Here is an 18,388-nt window from a genome sequence, read left to right on the forward strand (position 1 = left end):
GATGAATCTTGAAAGTCAAGCAAATCTTGAGGATATTGGTAATTGGGTCAATCTAGAGGTGTAGGAATAGAATGCTTCAAGGAGGGGTAAGGCTTAGTAGTTAGTAGTAGAGGAGTTTGATGGTACAAAGATGCAAGCCTCAACTTTCCTGAGGAAACTTTGAAAGAAAGTGGCATGGTGCCAAGGTTTGATGTAAAAGGCTAAAAGCCTTGCAAACTTTTAGTTTCACTTTCTAAGATTCCAACTTTGATGTTGAAAATATTTTATAAATATGAATAACCATTTTCACATTTGAAAAAAATAGATAATTCCTCCACTTTCACTATTAACTTTTAGAATTAGATAACTGAGACCTTCACTATAACCGTTGAAGCTAACCTCCATTATTGTAGGCCATTAGGATTAATCTTAACCTCTATTGTTGTAGGCCGTTAGGATTACGTCTTTTTGTTAAGTATATTGTAAAAAGATATATCTTTTTCTGAACCTATGGTGTGAATAGTCCTTTGCGTACTCGTTGTAAAATGTCAGGAGTCATGGAAGCAGCATCATCTCTCCGGATTACGATGAATCATTCGCAGGGTGGCGGAAGAAGGAATAGTTCTCTTGGCCTCCCACCTTTTCTAAGCGCAAACAGGTTCAGACCTCTTACAAGAAGAAGACACAGCGTCAGAAAGCCTGGACTGGACGCTGCGCGCGCCTCATTGGACTTGCCGAGCTTATCAGCACAGGAGCCTGGAGTATCCTGGCAGGTCATCACTGGTGCTATCTGTAAGTGCCCTCGACTGCTTTTCATAGCTCCCGCGGCCCCAAACACACACACATACACATATATATGTCTCGTTTCTACATGTATCTGGGTCCAAGTGTTTTGCTGATAGGCAGGCACATTGTGGAAAATAACAGTATTAACAGGTGGTCAACTAAATTAGCAGATAATCCATTTGATGCTTTAAAAAATGTTACTAAATGCACAACATCAGGCAACTTAAGTGCATATAGTGCTAAAGGAGCTCATTAGAAGAAGGTGATCTAGCTAAATCCAAACTATCTATATTATGGAACTTGGAGTCCTCAATGCTTGGCTGTGATAGAATTTGTGACATCAGATAGAGGCCATTGGGTATTTCATCTTGAGCTATCACTAGACTTGTCATCTATGACCTCAACCATAGTTATAGTAAAAAAGATAGCTCACTCTATGAGGCAAAGCTAATGAACAAATAGGAGATTAAACCCTAGTTGAGGCAAATAGGAAATAGCATCCAACGTAGTGAGATCTAGGCCTTGCTTAATGTCAAACTTCACTTCTACTACTACCTCAGATCTTGATCAAGGAGTTATTTTTGCTAGAGACATTGGAGGTGTTTTCTCTCGTAGCAAACAACGTGCTGTGTGGCAAATTTTGCATTCTAATGGTTGGGATGTTTTGTTTGCGATGGAGTATAAGAGTCACAGAGAAGCGGGAAGAATACTAATTTTCATGGTGTAACAACTCCAAAATGATAATATGCAATTTGCATATGAAACCCCTCTTAGGGTAGGATAATTATTAGGGATAATAATTTTGTTTTTAATTAGGAAAATTTTTTTTATTCCCTTCTTCCCCCAACCGACTATCGAGCTGGGGGAGAGGAAGGGAAGGGTGGGCACTAAGCTCCTTGCTGGAGCTTGGAGGGGGGGAGACCCATGCCCATCGACGCGTGGGGGAGGGAGGATCTTATCCCCTCCCCCTATTTAAATCACGGCTGCTAGAAGGTAAAGGGAGGGAGAGAGTGATGCTCTGTGTGTGCATCGTGAGGAAGAGAGAGCTTGAAGGCCGTCAGATTGCGGCACCGCCTGAAGCCGTACGCCGTCGTGAAGGAGGAGTCTGATCTCCGCCAGCCGCTTAGAACTATCACACCAGTCCGCCGCGGCCACCTCGTGGCCGTCGTAAACAGCTGGGGAGTTATCCTCCCCCCATGTGGCCTTTGTGAGGCTTCTGGAAGCCCTTGGAAGCTTCCAAGGGTGGCTTCCTAAGCCCCCCCTCTTGTGGCCTTAAGACTATCCCCCCCCCCCTTGAAAATTTCCTCTAAGGGCTCCCTTAGGCCCTTTCCCCCCCCCCCCCCCCCCCCTCAAATTTCCCCCTTGGAGCTCTATAAGCCCCTTTTTTCCCCAAAAGATTTTACCTTAAAGGCCTTTTTCTTCCCGTATCTTAAATCTCCCTAAGGGCCCCCTTAGGCCCTTTTTCCCCATGCAAAAATACCCCTTTTAGCTCTTTCATACCTTGTTTTTTTTTTTCCCTCCACACGTAAAAGAAAAGAGAGTGTTAAGGGTTTTTTGACACCTTTTTCCCCCATACAAAAGCCCTCGTAAGGGTTTCTACACCTTTTTTCCCCTTTCTTGTGAGTCTTTAAAAGGCCATTAAGCTTTTCCCATAGCTTTAATGGGCCTTATTCGTGGAGGATTTTGAAACACCCCCTTCCTGGTTTTGAACCCTTTCCGTGGTTTCTCCCCTCCTCCACAAGTATCCCTTCAAAGAGCTCCTACGAAAGGAAAGAATAGAAGACTCATAAAGAACAGTGGTATTTTAAAAAGGAAATTCGCAACGCTGCATCTACGACGGAAAGGCTGCATTCACGATGTCTCCTAAGAAAGCCCAAGGCGCAACCGCAAGAGGATCGTCTCCTAGTATCCACGTGGACATCTCACCCCAAGTCCAGGTTTTCCTTCCTAATTTTTATTTGGTATTGATATAATCGTGCGAGGGTAATTGTTGGAAATAGGATGCATTTTTCGTCTTAAATGCTTTAGAAAATTGATATGCATTTAGTCCATATTTACAAAAACGGAATTAAGATAGTGCACTCCGTTTAGGCATGGAAGTATAAAATTGCATGTTACATTATTAGGCCATATCTTCTTCACAATAAGTCATCATGGGAAGTGCTAATAACCCATAGGGAATTGCAAGGTATGAAATGATTCTTACGTTGCATAACTCTAGTCAATTATCGTTTTTCAACTGCATAATTACTAGTAAAAGGTTGCTTGTTTAGCGTGAATCTTGTTCGCAAGTTATAGGACGATTAGTTGGAATTAGGTTATAACCTAACCTATGCTTGATCTTAAATCGATAAGTTAGGGTTGAAAATCAATTTACATGTAGACAACGAGTCATGTGTTTATGGAAATGATAATGTAATTATCTTCAAGAATTAAATAAATTGGCATAAACCTAAACACCAAAACTCGCGGAGTATTCAATTCAATTTCAAAGAACTCACTAGGATTTAATACGTGACCTAGTCGCATGTATTGCTAAAACCGAAACTCCTATACCCTAAATACTTGCCCATATTCACCGAATGTAGAGACAGCGGAACATACTTGAGAAGTGACCTAGGGTTGTCCCTAAGAATCTTACGCTAAAAAGATAGAACTTGGAACCCTAGGACTGACAACGTCAGCCTAATGTAATCAGGAACAGATTGTTTCGTGACTCCATTTGATGGGTAGAATAGTCCCAAGTGCAGAGGCGTATGATCTTGTGATTGGATCACAAGGGGATGGCCAATTCTCAGAATGAAGTTGGCAGATTCTTACGCAAGTTATCTTGCAAGAGCATGAACAATCGTCCTAATATATCTTTCTGGGGTAAAGATAATTGCTTGGAGCAAAGGACAAACCAATAAATTGGAATAACATATAAACTTAAGGTATTAACCAAGACGGGTTAATAGGGTACGGCCCTAACCCAGGATATAGGGGATCTTGCCAAGTTGCAAGTCATCCCGGATTGAGTGTAGGATGCATTCGAAAAGAAGGATTCACTCCTTAGCAGTTGGCCAACAATAACGACCAATGGGAATGATTGTGCTTGTTACAGATTTAAGAGCACTGTTTTTGCTTTGTTTGATCAATGAATTAAAGGATAAATGGATATCTAATGCTTCAGGTTGAAGGCCTGAAAGGAGAGGCAACTTCAGTTACCCCCGACTGCCTGCCTGACCCTAACCAAGGGAGTTGTTAACCGCGCCGGGAAAGTGGACCGAACCCGCCGCGAGAGGTCTCTCCGTTGAGTGCTACTTGGAGCAGGAGGATGCTTGGGTACCAGGGGGGGCTCTGGCCGTAAATCCCTCGCCTTCCGGGCCCTGCACAAGAGGCTAACGTGACTCGGGATTGGATCTCGAGGCCCGCATACTAGTCTACGGGCGGAATCTTGAATTGGTAATCCCTGTGGATTGCTGGATGGCCTTCGGGCAGATTGTGGATAAGCCTACGGGCTGGACTTTATGTATTTCCAAGATAAATATGATAACCTATTAACAAGGAACTTGTTTGACATTGCTTTTCTATGTCAAGTGATATGATTACGTGAAGGAACCAGTGCCTAACGAGCTAATTAAGAAAGCTGATTGATACATGTCCAACTAAATGTGTTAGGTAATTAAATAACTAAAACAACCAGAGGAAAGTGCGGTGGATGGGCCATAGGTCCATCCTACGGATGGGTGGTCCCGGTTGGCCGGGAACTTTTCTCAAATTACGATGGACAGCCAGAAGATCGTCAAAGAACACGAACAACAAAAGCGTTGACCTAGAGTTATAATTGATCCCGATTTACGCTGTTTCAGGGGAACGGAATGGGACTGTGCCTTATGGTAGAGAGGTTGAGCTTCGCATCCCTCTTGTTTCCCATTCTCCTTGAACCAAGTGCAGCGTAAATCCGCTTCGAATCTGGCGTTTCTGCGTAAAGTAGTTCGCTTGGATTCGACGTTAGTTGCCGTTAGGAAATGACCAATAAGGAAAACCCTAATTCAGGTCGGTCCTAAGTGGGAACGGCCGGAATACTTCCGCTACGTGGCAGACGTGGAAAGTCCTAGATCGCAAACCCCGTAACATTCCATGGGAGTGCCGAGTGGAGCTTTCTAGACATCCTTTCCGATGGACTGCTAAGACGTGTCTTGAAGATAACAAGTGGAAACGTTACAGTTGGTATCAGAGCCAACCAATGAAGGATTTGTTTTTATGAAATCGTAATAAGATAAAGTAAAGCAAATGTTGCTGTTCAAATATTTTCTTACTGCCAATGCCGTCTTGCAGAACTATGAAGCATGGAACAGGTTCTTGGTGTTCCGCGTCATGTTTATGACTGCAATGCATTCTCCGCATTATCGACAAAGGGTTGAGATGATGAACATTTTAGAGCGAATCTATAATCCGTCGCCTTTGTACATGGAACGAAGATGGACGGGTGCCTCAGGAATCTACTATATAGCTGTCCACCGGTTCGCATACCTCTAGACCAACCTAAAGAGAATCAAGTGGTTGGAAGACCTAAAAGTCGTAAAGCTGTTCATTTTTGTGGAAGCTCACATAAATTCAACTTTACATATTCGAGGTCGGAGGGTTGAACTGAACTTATATGTATATGAGGAAGTAACCCGTATAATCCCCGCCAACAGGATTAAAGTGTTGGGGTGCCATGAGAAGAATGGGTTCCAAAGGAAAGGATACCCTGAACTTCCAATGACTTACCGATTCCTGAAGATCCATGACCCGAAACCATACTATTATACAGTTCCGATAGATAAATGTAATACAACATTATTCTCCCCAAACTAAATGTAACAGTTGGCTTATCATCGCAAGAAATGTTGTATTCCGAAAGGGCTATGTCCATATAAATACAAATAAGACTTCTTTTTATCAATGTCTGATTGTGCATGAGAATTGATAAAAAGTTAAGTGGTTAGATTGCTTGGGTGATAGCGGAATTGAAGATGTAATATAAATCAATAACGATTATCGTATAATAACGTTAAGAAACCTTTATCCAGGCACAACCCCAAGTACAGGTTCCTAGTTCGCCTCCTACATCAAGTACTGCTGTAATCCAGGGGAATAAGTTTTTTCTCAAGCAGATTAAGCCGCCCGAATTTGACGGGAGAGGCAGGTCCGTCCAAGCAGATGCTGAAATTTGGATTGAATCCATGGAGGATTACTTCAAAGCAGCCGGTACTGCACCCGCCAATCAGGCTATGCTTGCCAAGCTAAAGCTCACCGGCGAAGCCAGGCTTTGGTGGAAGCAATGGTGCAGGGATTAAGGAATCGTGGAAGGATCTGTTACCTGGGAGAAGCAAAAGAAAGCCGTGCAGGGAAGATATTTACCACTTGTATATCGCACGCAGAAAATGAATGAGTTCTACGAGCTAAAACAGCTGGGACTCACCCTTGATGCATACTATTCTAAATTTGTCTCACTTCTTAAGTATGCGCCACAGATGGACATGACACAGCAGGTGTCCAAATTTTTTGCTAGTTTAAATCTCCCAGTAAATACCCTTCTCGAATCTATGCGTCCATCAGATCTTCAGGACGCTCTCATTCGAGCTGCGCCTATAATTCAGAAGGTGCAGGCTAGACCAAGGGGTAACAAAACTTGGTCTTATAATGACCCAAATAGAGGAGCATTCAGGCCTCAAATGAAGAGAGTTCAAGGTTAGAATCAGGGATAAAGAAAGAAAGCAAGAATTAATAACGTCAACAACTTTGTTCCTACTCAAAGCAATAGCCGAAACCTTCGTTGTTTCCATTGCAACGAGCCCTGTCATTTCAAGAGGCAATGTCCCAAGCTTGGAGGAGGACATCGCCAAGCACCTTTCCAAGGAACGGGCTGTGGTCAAGGAGCCGCTACTCGAGGTAGAGGAAGAACCGCTTGCGTTGCCAATAGGCAAATGTGCGAAGAAGAAGAAGAAGATCCGACCATGGAAGCAGAGTTTGAAAGGGCGACAGTCCATGCCACTCTACACAAGAAAGGCCCAAATCGCCAGTTCTCGGTGATTCAGACACCGTCGGACTATCAAGGTAAAGGTTTCAAGATATTTTTAGGCCATATCTTGATGACTTCGTGCTCGTCTTCTTCGACGACACTTTAGTCTATTCTAAACAGGAAGAAGATCATGAACCCCAACTTCGGATTGTCTTTCAGACGATGAGGTCACATAAGCTGTATGCTAAAATGAAAAAGTGTGCATTCTTCAAGCGTCAGATTGAATATTTGGGATTTATCGTATCAGCGGAAGGAATCTCAGTGGATCTAGCCAAGGTCAGAGATGTGCTAGAATGGCCAATACCAACATCTGTCAAAGAAATACACAGCTTTCTTGGATTGACAGGATGGTATAGGGTCTTCATAAAAAACTATGCTTTGATTGCAGCACCTCTGACGGACTTACTAAAGAAGCAAACATCCATTGCATGGTCAACTCCCGAACAAACTAAATTCAACAGACTGAAGCAAAGTTTGATATCAGTACCTATCCTAAAGCTTCCAGACCTCAATAAGGAGTTCGAGGTAGTAACTGATGCTAGCACACTTGCCTTAGGATGTGTGCTCATGCAGGAAAGCCATCCTGTAGCCTACTCTTCAAGGAAATTGAAGAGTCATGAGAAGAATTATGCTATGTATGATCTGGAATTGCTAGCTGTCATCCATGCTCTAAAGCTTTGGAGACACTACCTGTTGGATAACAAGTTTACCCTAGTGACTGATCATAAGAGTCTCAAGTGGATCTTTACCTAGAACGAGCTCAACATGAGGCAACGCCGGTGGATTGAAGTGCTGGAAGAGTACGACTTTGAATTCAAGTACCGACCAAGGAAAGAGAATGTAGTTGCCGATGCACTCAGTCGCAAGGCATTCCTTAATTCCCTAATCTTGCAGAATCCATCAACAGCTAGATCTCTAGCTACAAAAGTATCTATGCCAAACAATGCAATACTTGAGTTAGCTAGAGAGGATACATGCCATGATCCAGCCTACCAAATGATGCTAAGGGAAATCTCTATCAAGGATCAGGATCAAAAGCTGCAGGTTAAGTATCATGAATTCTCTGTCAATAGTGGACTTGTCTACTATAGAACGAGGCTATGCATACCGGCAAGCCAGTCACTTAAGCAGAAGATATTGTGGGAAGCTCATGACTCCCCTTTCTCAGGTCATCCTGGCTATGCCAAGACTCTCAATGCAGTTAGGAAGAGCTACCATTGGGAGAGGCCTAAAGGTGACGTTCTCAAATATGTCACCAAGTGTTTGTCCTGTCAACGTATCAAAGCCAAACATGTCAAGATGCCAGGGAAGCTGCAACCGCTTGACATTCCCCAAATGAAATGGGAATTCATCAGTATGGATTTTGTTGTTGGCCTACCCCAAGTCCAGGGAGGATACAACTCCATGGATGTTGCAAGATTGTTTATCAAGGAGATATTCAAGCTACATGGGCTACCAAGAAGAATCGTTAGTGATCGTGATTCTCTCTTCACATCACACTTATGGAGAGCCATCTTTGAAGCCATTGGAACTCAACTTTGTTTTAGCATAGCTTACCATCCCCAAACGGATGGCCAAACAGAGCGAGTAAATCAAGTCATCGAGGACATATTTAGGGCATACTGCTATCATGAATCAAAAAGGTGGATTCAATACTTACCTTTGGTTGAATTTGCCTACAATGCTTCTTACCAACAAAGCATTTAGATGACCCCTTTCCAAGCATTGTATGGTCATGACTGTCGAAGTCTCCTAAACTTCTCAGATCCAACCTTGAGGGTTGAACCTTCAAGGCAGATGTTGGAAGAGATGGATGACCAAATAAAGTCAATAAGACAGGACATCCAAGCTGCCAAGGATAGACAAAAGGCCTACTCGGATTTGAAGCGTCAAGATAGAATCTTCGAAGAAGGGGACATGGTCTTCATTCGCGTACGCCCTAAGAAGAGTTCCCTATCCTTAAGAGATTGCAAGAAGCTAAGTCCAAGGTATTGTGGACCATACAAGATCCTTAAATGCCTAGGACCTAATGCTTATAGATTGCAACTCCCTGAGTACCTAAAAGTTCATAATGTATTCCATATCAGCCTATTAAAGAAGTATGTATCTAATCCTAACCATGTACTTGATGACCAACAAGTTGTAATGCCTAGTCAAGGAGTCCTTGAACTAAGGCCTGACAGGATCTTAGATGTTAGGGAGAGACAACTGAGATCCAGAACCTTGAGAGAATGCCTCGTCCAGTGGAAAGATTATCCCGAAGAGGATGCTACTTGGATAGATGAAGACACTCTCAACCATCAATATCCCCAACTTATCTCGAGATGAGGACATCTCGATTCCTCCAAGGGGAAGAGAATGTAACAACTCCAAAATGATAATATGCAATTCGCATATGAAACCCCTCTTAGGGTAGGATAATTATTAGGGATAATAATTTTGTTTTTAATTAGGCAAAAAATTTTTTTCCCTCCTTTCGAGCTGGGGGAGAGGGAGAGAAGGGTGGGCACTAAGCTCCTTGCTGAAGCTTGGAGGGGGGGAGACCCATGCCCATCGACGTGTGGGGAGGGAGGATCTTATCCCCTCCCCCTATTTAAATCACGGCTGCTAGAAGGTGAAGGGAGGAAGAGAGTGAGGCTCTGTATGTGTATCGTGAGGAAGAGAGAGTTCGAAGGCCGTCAGATTGCGGCATCGCCTGAAGCTGTACGCCGTCGTGAAGGAGTCGTCTGATCTCCGCCACTTTGTGCCATCAAAGAGCTGGGCTGGGAGAGAAGGGGCCGCTCAGAACTATCGGACAAGTCTGCCGCGGCCACCTGCCGTCGTAAATGGCTGGGGACTTATCCTCCCCCCACGTGGCCTCTGTGAGGCTTCTGGAAGCCCTTGGAAGCTTCCAAGGGTGGCTTCCTAAGCCCCCCCTCCTGTGGCCTTAAGACTATTCCCCCCCCCCGAAAATTTCCTCTAAGGGCTCCCTTAGGCCCTTTTTTCCCCTCTCAAATTTCCCCCTTGGAGCTCTATAAGCCCCTTTTTCCCCCAAAAGATTTTGCCTTAAAGCCCTTTTTCTTCCCGTATCTTAAATCCCCCTAAGGGCCCCCTTAGGCCCTTTTTCCACATGCAAAAATACCCCTTTTAGCTCTTTCATACCTTGTTTTTTTTCCCCCCCCCCACACGTAAAAGAAAATAGAGTATTAAGGATCTTTTGACACCTTCTTTCCCCATACAAAAGCCCTTGTAAGGGTTTCTACACCTTTTATTCCCCTTTCTTGTGAGTCTTTAAACGGCCATTAAGCCTTTCCCATGGCTTTAATGGGCCTTATTCGCGGAGGATTTTGAAACACCCCCTTCCCGGTTTTGAACTCTTTCCGTGGTTTCTCCCCTCCTCCACAAGTATCCCTTCAAAGAGCTACTACGAAAGGAAAGAAGTTTCCAAGGGTGGCTTCCTAAGCCCCCCCTCCTGTGGCCTTAAGACTATTCCCCCCCCCCCCCCCCCCCCCCCCCCCCCCCCCCCCCCTCGAAAATTTCCTCTAAGGGCTCCCTTAGGCCCTTTTTCCCCCCCTCAAATTTCCCCCTTGGAGCTCTATAAGTCCCTTTTTCCCCCAAAAGATTTTACCTTAAAGCCCTTTTTCTTCCCGTATCTTAAATCCACCTAAGGGCCCCCTTAGGCCCTTTTTCCACATGCAAAAATACCCCTTTTAGCTCTTTCATACCTTGTTTTTTTTTCCCCCCCCACACGTAAAAGAAAATAGAGTGTTAAGGGTCTTTTGACACCTTCTTTCCCCATACAAAAGCCCTCGTAAGGATTTCTACACCTTTTATTCCCCTTTCTTGTGAGTCTTTAAAAGGCCATTAAGCCTTTCCCATGGCTTTAATGGGCCTTATTCGCGGAGGATTTTGAAACACCCCCTTCCCGGTTTTGAACCCTTTCCGTGGTTTCTCCCCTCCTCCACAAGTATCCCTTCAAAGAGCTACTACGAAAGGAAAGAACAGAAGACTCATAAAGGACGGTGGTATTTTAAAAAGGGAATTCACAACGCTGCATCCACGATGAAAAGGCTGCATTCGCGATGTCTCCTAAGAAAGCCCAAGGCGCAACTGCAGGAGGATCGTCTCCTAGCATCCACGTTGACATCTCACCCCAAGTCCAGGTTTTCCTTCCTATTTTTTATTTGGTATTGATATAATCATGCGAGGATAATTGTTGGAAATAGGATGCATTTTTCGTCTTAAATGCTTTAGAATTTGATATGCATTTAGTCCATATTTACAAAAACGGAATTAAAATAGTGCACTCCGTTTAGGCATGGAAGTATAAAATTGCATGTCACATTATTAGGCCATATCTTCTTCGCAATAAGTCATCATGGGAAGTGCTAATAACCCATAGGGAATTGCAAGGCATGAAATGATTCTTACGTTGCATAACTCTAGTCAATTATCGTTTTTCAACTGCATAATTACTAGTAAAAGGTTGCTTGTTTAGCATGAATCTTGTTCGCAAGTTATAGAACGATTAGTTGGAATTAGGTTATAACCTAACCTATGCTTGATCTTAAATCGATAAGTTAGGGTTGAAAATCAATTTACGCTTAGACAACGAGTCATGTGTTTATGGAAATGATAATGTAATTATCTTCAAGAATTAAATAAATTGGCATAAACCTAAACACCAAAACCCGCGGAGTACTCAATTCAATTCCAAAGAACTCACTAGGATTTAATACGTGACCTAGTCGCACGTATTGCTAAAACCGAAACTCATATACCCTAAATACTTACCCACATTCACCGAATGTAGAGACAACGGAACATACTTGAGAAGTGACCTAGGGTTGTCCCTAAGAATCTTACGCTAAAAAGATGGAACTTGGAACCCTAGGACTGACAACGTCAGCCTAATGTAATCAGGAACAGATTGTTTCGTGACTCCATTTGATGGGTAGAATAGTCCCATAGTTCGATGCGACACTTGTGCAACAAGTGCAGCGGCGTATGATCTTGTGATTGGATCACAAGGGGATAGCCAATTCTCGGAATGAAGTTGGCAGATTCTTACGCAAGTTATCTTGCAAGAGCATGAATAATCGTCCTAATATATCTTTTTGGGGTAAAGATAATTGCTTGGAGCAAAAGACAAATCAATAAATTGGAATAACATATGAACTTAAGGTATTAACCAAGACGGGTTAATAGGGTACGGCCCTAACCCAGGATATAGGGGATCTTGCCAAGTCGCAAGTTATCCCGGATCGAGTGTAGGATGCATTCGAAAAGAAGGATTCACTCCTTAGTAGTTGGCGAACAATAATGACCAATGGGAATGATTGTGCTTGTTACAGATTTAAGAGCACTGTTTTTGCTTTGTTTGATCAATGAATTAAAGGATAAATGGATATCTAATGCTTCAGGTTGAAGGCCTGAAGGGAGAGGCAGCTTCAGTTACCCCCGACTACCTGCCTAACCCTAACCAAGGGGGTTGTTAATTGCGCCAGGAAAATGGACCGAACCCGCCACGAGAGGTCTCTCCGTTGAGTGCTACTTGGAGCAGGAGGACGCTTGGGTGCCAGGGGGGGCTCTGGCCGTAAATCCCTCGCCTTCCGGGCCCTGCACAAGAGGCTAACGTGACTCGGGATTGGATCTCGAGGCCCGCATACTAGTCTACGGGCGGAATCTTGGATTGGTAAGCCTTGTGGATTGCTGGATGGCCTTCGGGCGGATTGTGGATAAGCCTACGGGCTGGACTTTATGTATTTCCAAGATAAATATGATAACCTGTTAACAAGGAACTTGCTTGACATTGCTTTTCTATGTCAAGTGATATGATTACATGAAGGAACCAGTGCCTAACGGGCTAATTAAGGAAGCTGATTGATACATGTCTAACTAAATGTGTTAGGTAATTAAATAACTAAAACAACCAGAGGAAAGTGCGGTGGATGGGCCATAGGTCCGTTCTACGGATGGGTGGTCTCGGTTGGCCGGGAACTTTTCTCAAATCACGATGTATAGCCAAAAGATCGTCAAAGAAGACAAACAACAAAAGTGTTGACCTAGAGTTATAATTGATCCCGATTTACGCTGTTTTAGGGGAACGGAATGGGACTATGCCTTATGGCAGAGAGGTTGAGCTTCGCATCCCTCTCGTTTCCCATTCTCCTTGAACCAAGTGCAGCGTAAATCCGCTTCGAACCTGGCGTTTTTGCGTAAAGTAGTTCGCTTGGGTTCGACGTTAGTTGCCGTTAGAAAATGACCAATAGGGAAAACCCTCATTCAGGTCGGTCCTAAGTGGGAACGGCCGGAATGCTTCCGCTACGTGGCAGACGTGGAAAGTCCTCGATCGCAGACCTCGTAACATTCCATGGGAGTGCTGGGCAGAGCTTTCTAGACATCCTTTCCGATGGACTGCTAAGACGTGTCCTGAAGATAACAAGTGGAAACGTTACACATGGTTTCAAGCTCTTCTACATTGATGTTCCTACAAGGACTCATTCTGTGTGTTGTTAATTGTCCATGAGAAGTTTCAAGTATAAAGAAATACTCGACAATGGAAAATAAACACAATTGTATGACAACCAAATGCAAAGACTGAAAAGAAAATAGAATTAGAGTTAGGGTCCCAGAGACAATGAACACTATGAATAATGAAATGAATGAATTTGAATATAATACGATCCTCACTCCCCCTAGACATGCATCTATGGCCGCTTAGAGACATGGATATTCATCCTTTGCTTATGATGCAGCTCTCCACATTCCATTGACTACTTATATGCAAGGATTTCCATCCTCTACTTATGGTGCATCTTTAGAGACTCCATGGGCCACTTCGACGCTTGGATTTCCATCTTCTACTTATTGTGTGCCTACCCATCCTCCCTAGGCTAGTCATACAGTTACCATGCCTATGCCTAATTAGCCGAAACACACAAATGGATACACACATCTTGTATGCATGGTAGGCAATTTGGGATAAGTTCCCAAGTGTACAATTCCCACTTTACAATTCTAGAGATCCCTCGGTCTCCTTTGCAACAGGATCAACCTGTTATTCCACCGTGGTTCAAGTAGCTTATGCAAGATTCTAGAGCCACTTCATTTCTTGAGACATTGGTAGATCAATGATGATCAGCCAGGATACAAGCACAATAGGGGTGTTCACTTTGTGCAAACTATGCCCTTATGTCATAGGTCTTAGAGGATAGAGAGCCTACTACCATTAGGAGGCTTTGGCACAAGATGTCTGGTGCCGTGTTATCCAAGAGGAGCTTGATTCCATCAAATGTAATAAGACTTGGGAGTTGGTTTTGTGTCAAGGCAAGTGGAAAGTGATGGTTGGTGTGAAGTGGGTCTATAAGACCAAACACTTGGTTGATGGCACCCTAGACAAGCACAAAGTTAGACTTGCTGCCAAGGGTTTTGCACAAAGGGCAGGCCATGTGAGAGCACATGATGTAAGAATGGAAATGCAAAGAGAGAAGGGAAGAGAGAGATTGATATGAACACAGGAAATAGGAGAAATCTGCACTGATTTTGACATGAAATGCTGAATACAATGTGGATTGATCAATCCTTGCACGCAACCCAGAGCATCAATGAGGGCACTAGATCAAGCTGATGACAGAGAAATGCATAGGCTGATGGAGGGAGTGTTGAACCTGCAAAATTGAATGACGCCAAAACTTTTTTTTTTTTTTTTTTCTGGGGAAGTGGGGCTACTTTAGATAGGGAAAGCAGCCCCAAATTGGCCAATCTGTTGTAATGATAGCTGACTGCAGTGTAAAACAGGCAACAGCCCAAAATGGGCCAACTGCTGCTGGGGGGGGGGACTGCAATTAATGCAGCCGCCTGCCCCAAACTGGATCTTCATCCCATATATGTGAACGCAAGCTAGACAGCATAAAAACTGAAATGCATTGGCCTAGAAAAGTGGCAGCTAGTGTGAACACACTCACAAACATTCTAAAACTGAAATGCACACCAATGAAAGGGCCGGAAACAATTAGAGCTCCTACATCTCCATTAGACTTTGACGGAGCTCACAATTGGGAGATGACCAGTGTGAAATAAAATAGGCTAACATCCCCTCTGAGATCCTTGGGAGTGTTTGAAGACCCAACACCTCATAGTGCTCCATTATCCTCCTTGGGACAATAGACCACTACTAGGTTGGAATCCACAATTCTCTCCTGAACATAATGGTACCAAACCTCGATGTGTTACGTGCGGGCATGAAATATGAGGTTCATGGCCAGAGCTAGGGTGCTCATTATTCATACATAGCTTTGTGGCATGGAGATGTTAAAACTCACCGCTCCACTACATGTTTTGCCTTCTCTGTAAGGTCAAGGAACTATCTCATGGAGCAACAAGAAGCAACCTATTGTGGCCTTATCTTCTATGGAGATTGAATATTGTGTCCTTTGCTCTACCGCTCAGAAGGCAATTTGGTGGTGTTCAGAGCTTCCCTGACTTGCAAGCTGCCTAAGAGTGAAACTTTATTCCCGTGGTTGGCATTTTCACCACTCAACCTTCGGCCCATGAATCGAGCAGTGCTCTTTTCGGGTTGATCCGCAGTGCGATCATGGAGCTGATCCACCCATGCAAAGAACCTTTCCTTAATTAATTAATTTAAGAATAAAAAACAGTCAAGGAAGTCAACCCTAATGTTATCTTCCAAGAAAACATTCCTTTATCCCCATGGCAATTTGTCATCACAGACCCCTGCCATGAATTTACCATCAATCACAAGCACTTGGAATAATCATCCAAACGACAATCTAACAATTAGTTGAATGTAAAAGCATTTGGGATGTTGTTTGATCAACCAACAAAACCAATTGTATTTTTCCAAACAATGCAAAAATAGACGCGATAATATTTTCATCTACATATTCGCTCTCCCCCTTGGGATCTAAGAGCAAGTTTTGCTTAACGCTCCCTTCTTTTGCTTAGGGTGTTAAGGCTTCATATAAGCATTACCTTGTAAGATATGATCAAGTGAGTACGAGAGGATACTTATCCTTATTTTTTGATTGAGCATCCAAACATTTGAACTTAGGTTCAAATTTCAACATCTACCAAAAGTTTACCTAGTCTCTTAGATTAAAGTTTTGTACGAAGCTTAGGTAAGTCAATCCAAGTTTCTAATCGGCGGGGTGATGGTGGTGCCTCACTCCACCCACCACTCATGGATGCATGGCAGCGGGGGTTCTTAGCCCCCTAGGTGGCCCGTGGACTGGGCGAGGTGGTCGGGGGGGTAGTAGGCCATGTGGCCTCCCCCCTCATCATCGTCATCGTTGTTGTCTTCTCCTCTTTCTCCCCCGCCACCTGTTCGACGTTGATAGGGGGGAGGAGATAAAAAAATTTGCCTTAATTTTAATGGAAATTTATAGAAGGGTTTTCTATGGAATACGCGAAAGGGGGGGGGGGGGGTTATTACATCCTCTCCCCCTTAGAGAACTCGAGATCTCCTCATCTTGAAAGACATTGGGGGCTTCATTTTGGAACCTGTGGGGTAGGACCCATCAGACATTCGTTGCGACACTCTGATCACTCATAAGCATATGGTCTTTCAAAACACCAACTTATTGTATTTGAAATATCCGAGTCTGATTTACAAGAGAAAAGTTTATTGTAGTTACATCTCATGAATATCTTCTGGGTTTTTTCCTAGGTATCTAATAATTTTCTGGTAGGTTCTGGATCATTGAAGCTTGTACAACTTCATTTCTTGTAAGTTCAAGTTCTCTTTGAGTAATGTTGGGACAATTGACATGGATATGTCCAATGTTGTGGCACTAGGAGCATCGATATTTAGGATGCTTTGGACATTCCCTTTTGAAATGACCTAGCTTCTTGCCATAGAAATATCATGGAGCTTTATCACTTGGGGTCACAAGATTCTTGGTTGTCTTTGGCAGGATTTTCTTCTTTAGACCAAATTGCCCTAGGATCCTTTTAGCGGACCGAAGTGGTTCTTTATCTTGAAAACTCTGTTTCCAAATTGTCCTCTTCTTAGATCTGGACTGAGATCCATGGACAATCGGCTTTGCTTGTAATACTAAAGAATACTCCCAAGCTTCAACATTCTGGTAAGACCCAATCTATATTAGTTAAGAAGAAACAACTTAAGAGAAATTCATTGTAAGTTATAACTGTCATCCCTTGCTAAAGTATCTTTGATCACTTGTAAGTTCTAGGCTCAAAATTGATGCAACTCATATTACTCGAGTTAACTTTAGTTACAAGAGTACGGTTTATTTCAATACAAGTTGTATTACATGTTGATTAAATTTCTAGGGTTTCTAGTCATTTTGAAGAGGTGTACTGGGTTTTAGGTCTTCGTCTTCATCTGATTCCTCTATATATCCAAAGACTGCACTTGTGTAGCTTCGTTTTCTTGGAGGCTCAATATCTTCTGGACTTAAGTGAGGGCAGTCTGCTTGGACGTGCTCTAGCTCATTGCAGTGGAAGCATCGACGGTTAGGACATCTCTTACGGATATGCCCTATCTCTCCACATGTGTGGCATCTCTTGTCCTGATCTCGGGAATCATCTTTGTCACAATTGCCCGATTTAAGCTCTTGGATGATTGGCTTTGCTCGAAGTAATACATCTTGCAAGTCTATTGGACGTATTGCTTCAAGACAATAGTTCAGAGGAGTGTTCAGAAAATGGCAAAACTTGGATACTTGCTACGCAATATCCATAGGTGGTACGTATTTTAACAGGGTTACAAACTTTGAGTAGTAAGCTTCCCAGGTTAATTCCAGCTACTTTAGCTTGAAGAGTTCATTCATCCTCAAAGTTTGGTAGGTTAGCGGAAGGTATCGTCCGCATACAGCATCTTTTAGCTGAACCCAAGTGATGGCGGCTTTAGAAATACCTTGATCTTTGCACCATTGCTTCCACATATTCAAGCATGGCCAATTAACTTAAGTTTGGCTATCATTGCCTGATTGGAAAAAGCAGTTCCTGCTTCAAAGAAATAATCACTCATCCACTCAATCCATATCTCCGCCTCTGCTGCGACGTCTATTCCTTTTCCACTAAACTCGAGTGCCTTAATTTTCTTGAGAAGGAATTTATTCTCTTGTATGTCAGCATTTGTGGGTGCAAAAGGTGCACGACAATCAAGCCATACCACTTAGGTTATTTTGTGAACCGTATATTAATCAATCATATATCATTACAAAGTTTTGCTTTGATACCAATTGTAACGTGCTTGCCTATCGGCTGTCCAGGCACATTTTTAGCGGTCCATCGAGAGACGAATCTAAGCAATGCTGCCCGACACTCCCATGGAATGTTACGGGGTTTGTCGCCTAGGGTTTCTCGAGTTTGCCTCGCAATGGAGCGTTCGTGGCCGAACCCATTGGGATTGACTTGAAAATCTGGGTTCCTAGTGGTCAAAGTCTCCTGATAGCATTCTAGCGTCAAGTCTTGGGCATCCTACTTTTTGCAGAGATACCCAAGCCGAAGCAGATTCATGCCGCACTTGGTTCAAAGAGAATGGGAAACGAGAGGGATGCATCGCTCGACCTCTCTATCCATAGGGCATAGTCCCATTCCGGTCCCCTA

At 43.4% G+C, this 18,388-nt stretch overlaps 1 protein-coding gene across 2 annotated transcripts in view; it reads left to right on the top strand.

The window, feature by feature from the left end:
- The first annotated feature begins 447 nt into the window (after nt 1–447).
- LOC148032621 (uncharacterized) overlaps nt 448–18,388 on the top strand; it is a 44,780-nt gene continuing 26,839 nt past the window's right edge. Inside the window, exon 1 of one of the 2 annotated variants that reach the window (XM_087684139.1) lies at nt 448–771. In XM_087684139.1, coding sequence (XP_087540265.1) covers nt 525–771 — 247 coding nt within the window. In that variant the 5' untranslated portion in view covers nt 448–524. The remainder of the gene's footprint in view (nt 772–18,388) is intronic. The other variant, XM_087684140.1, reaches the window with a different exon arrangement.

Source organism: Lygodium microphyllum, chromosome 8, assembly GCF_053477565.2.
Source record: "Lygodium microphyllum isolate KBCC chromosome 8, Lygodium_microphyllum_v1.1.10, whole genome shotgun sequence".
NCBI classification, from domain to species: domain Eukaryota; kingdom Viridiplantae; phylum Streptophyta; class Polypodiopsida; order Schizaeales; family Lygodiaceae; genus Lygodium; species Lygodium microphyllum.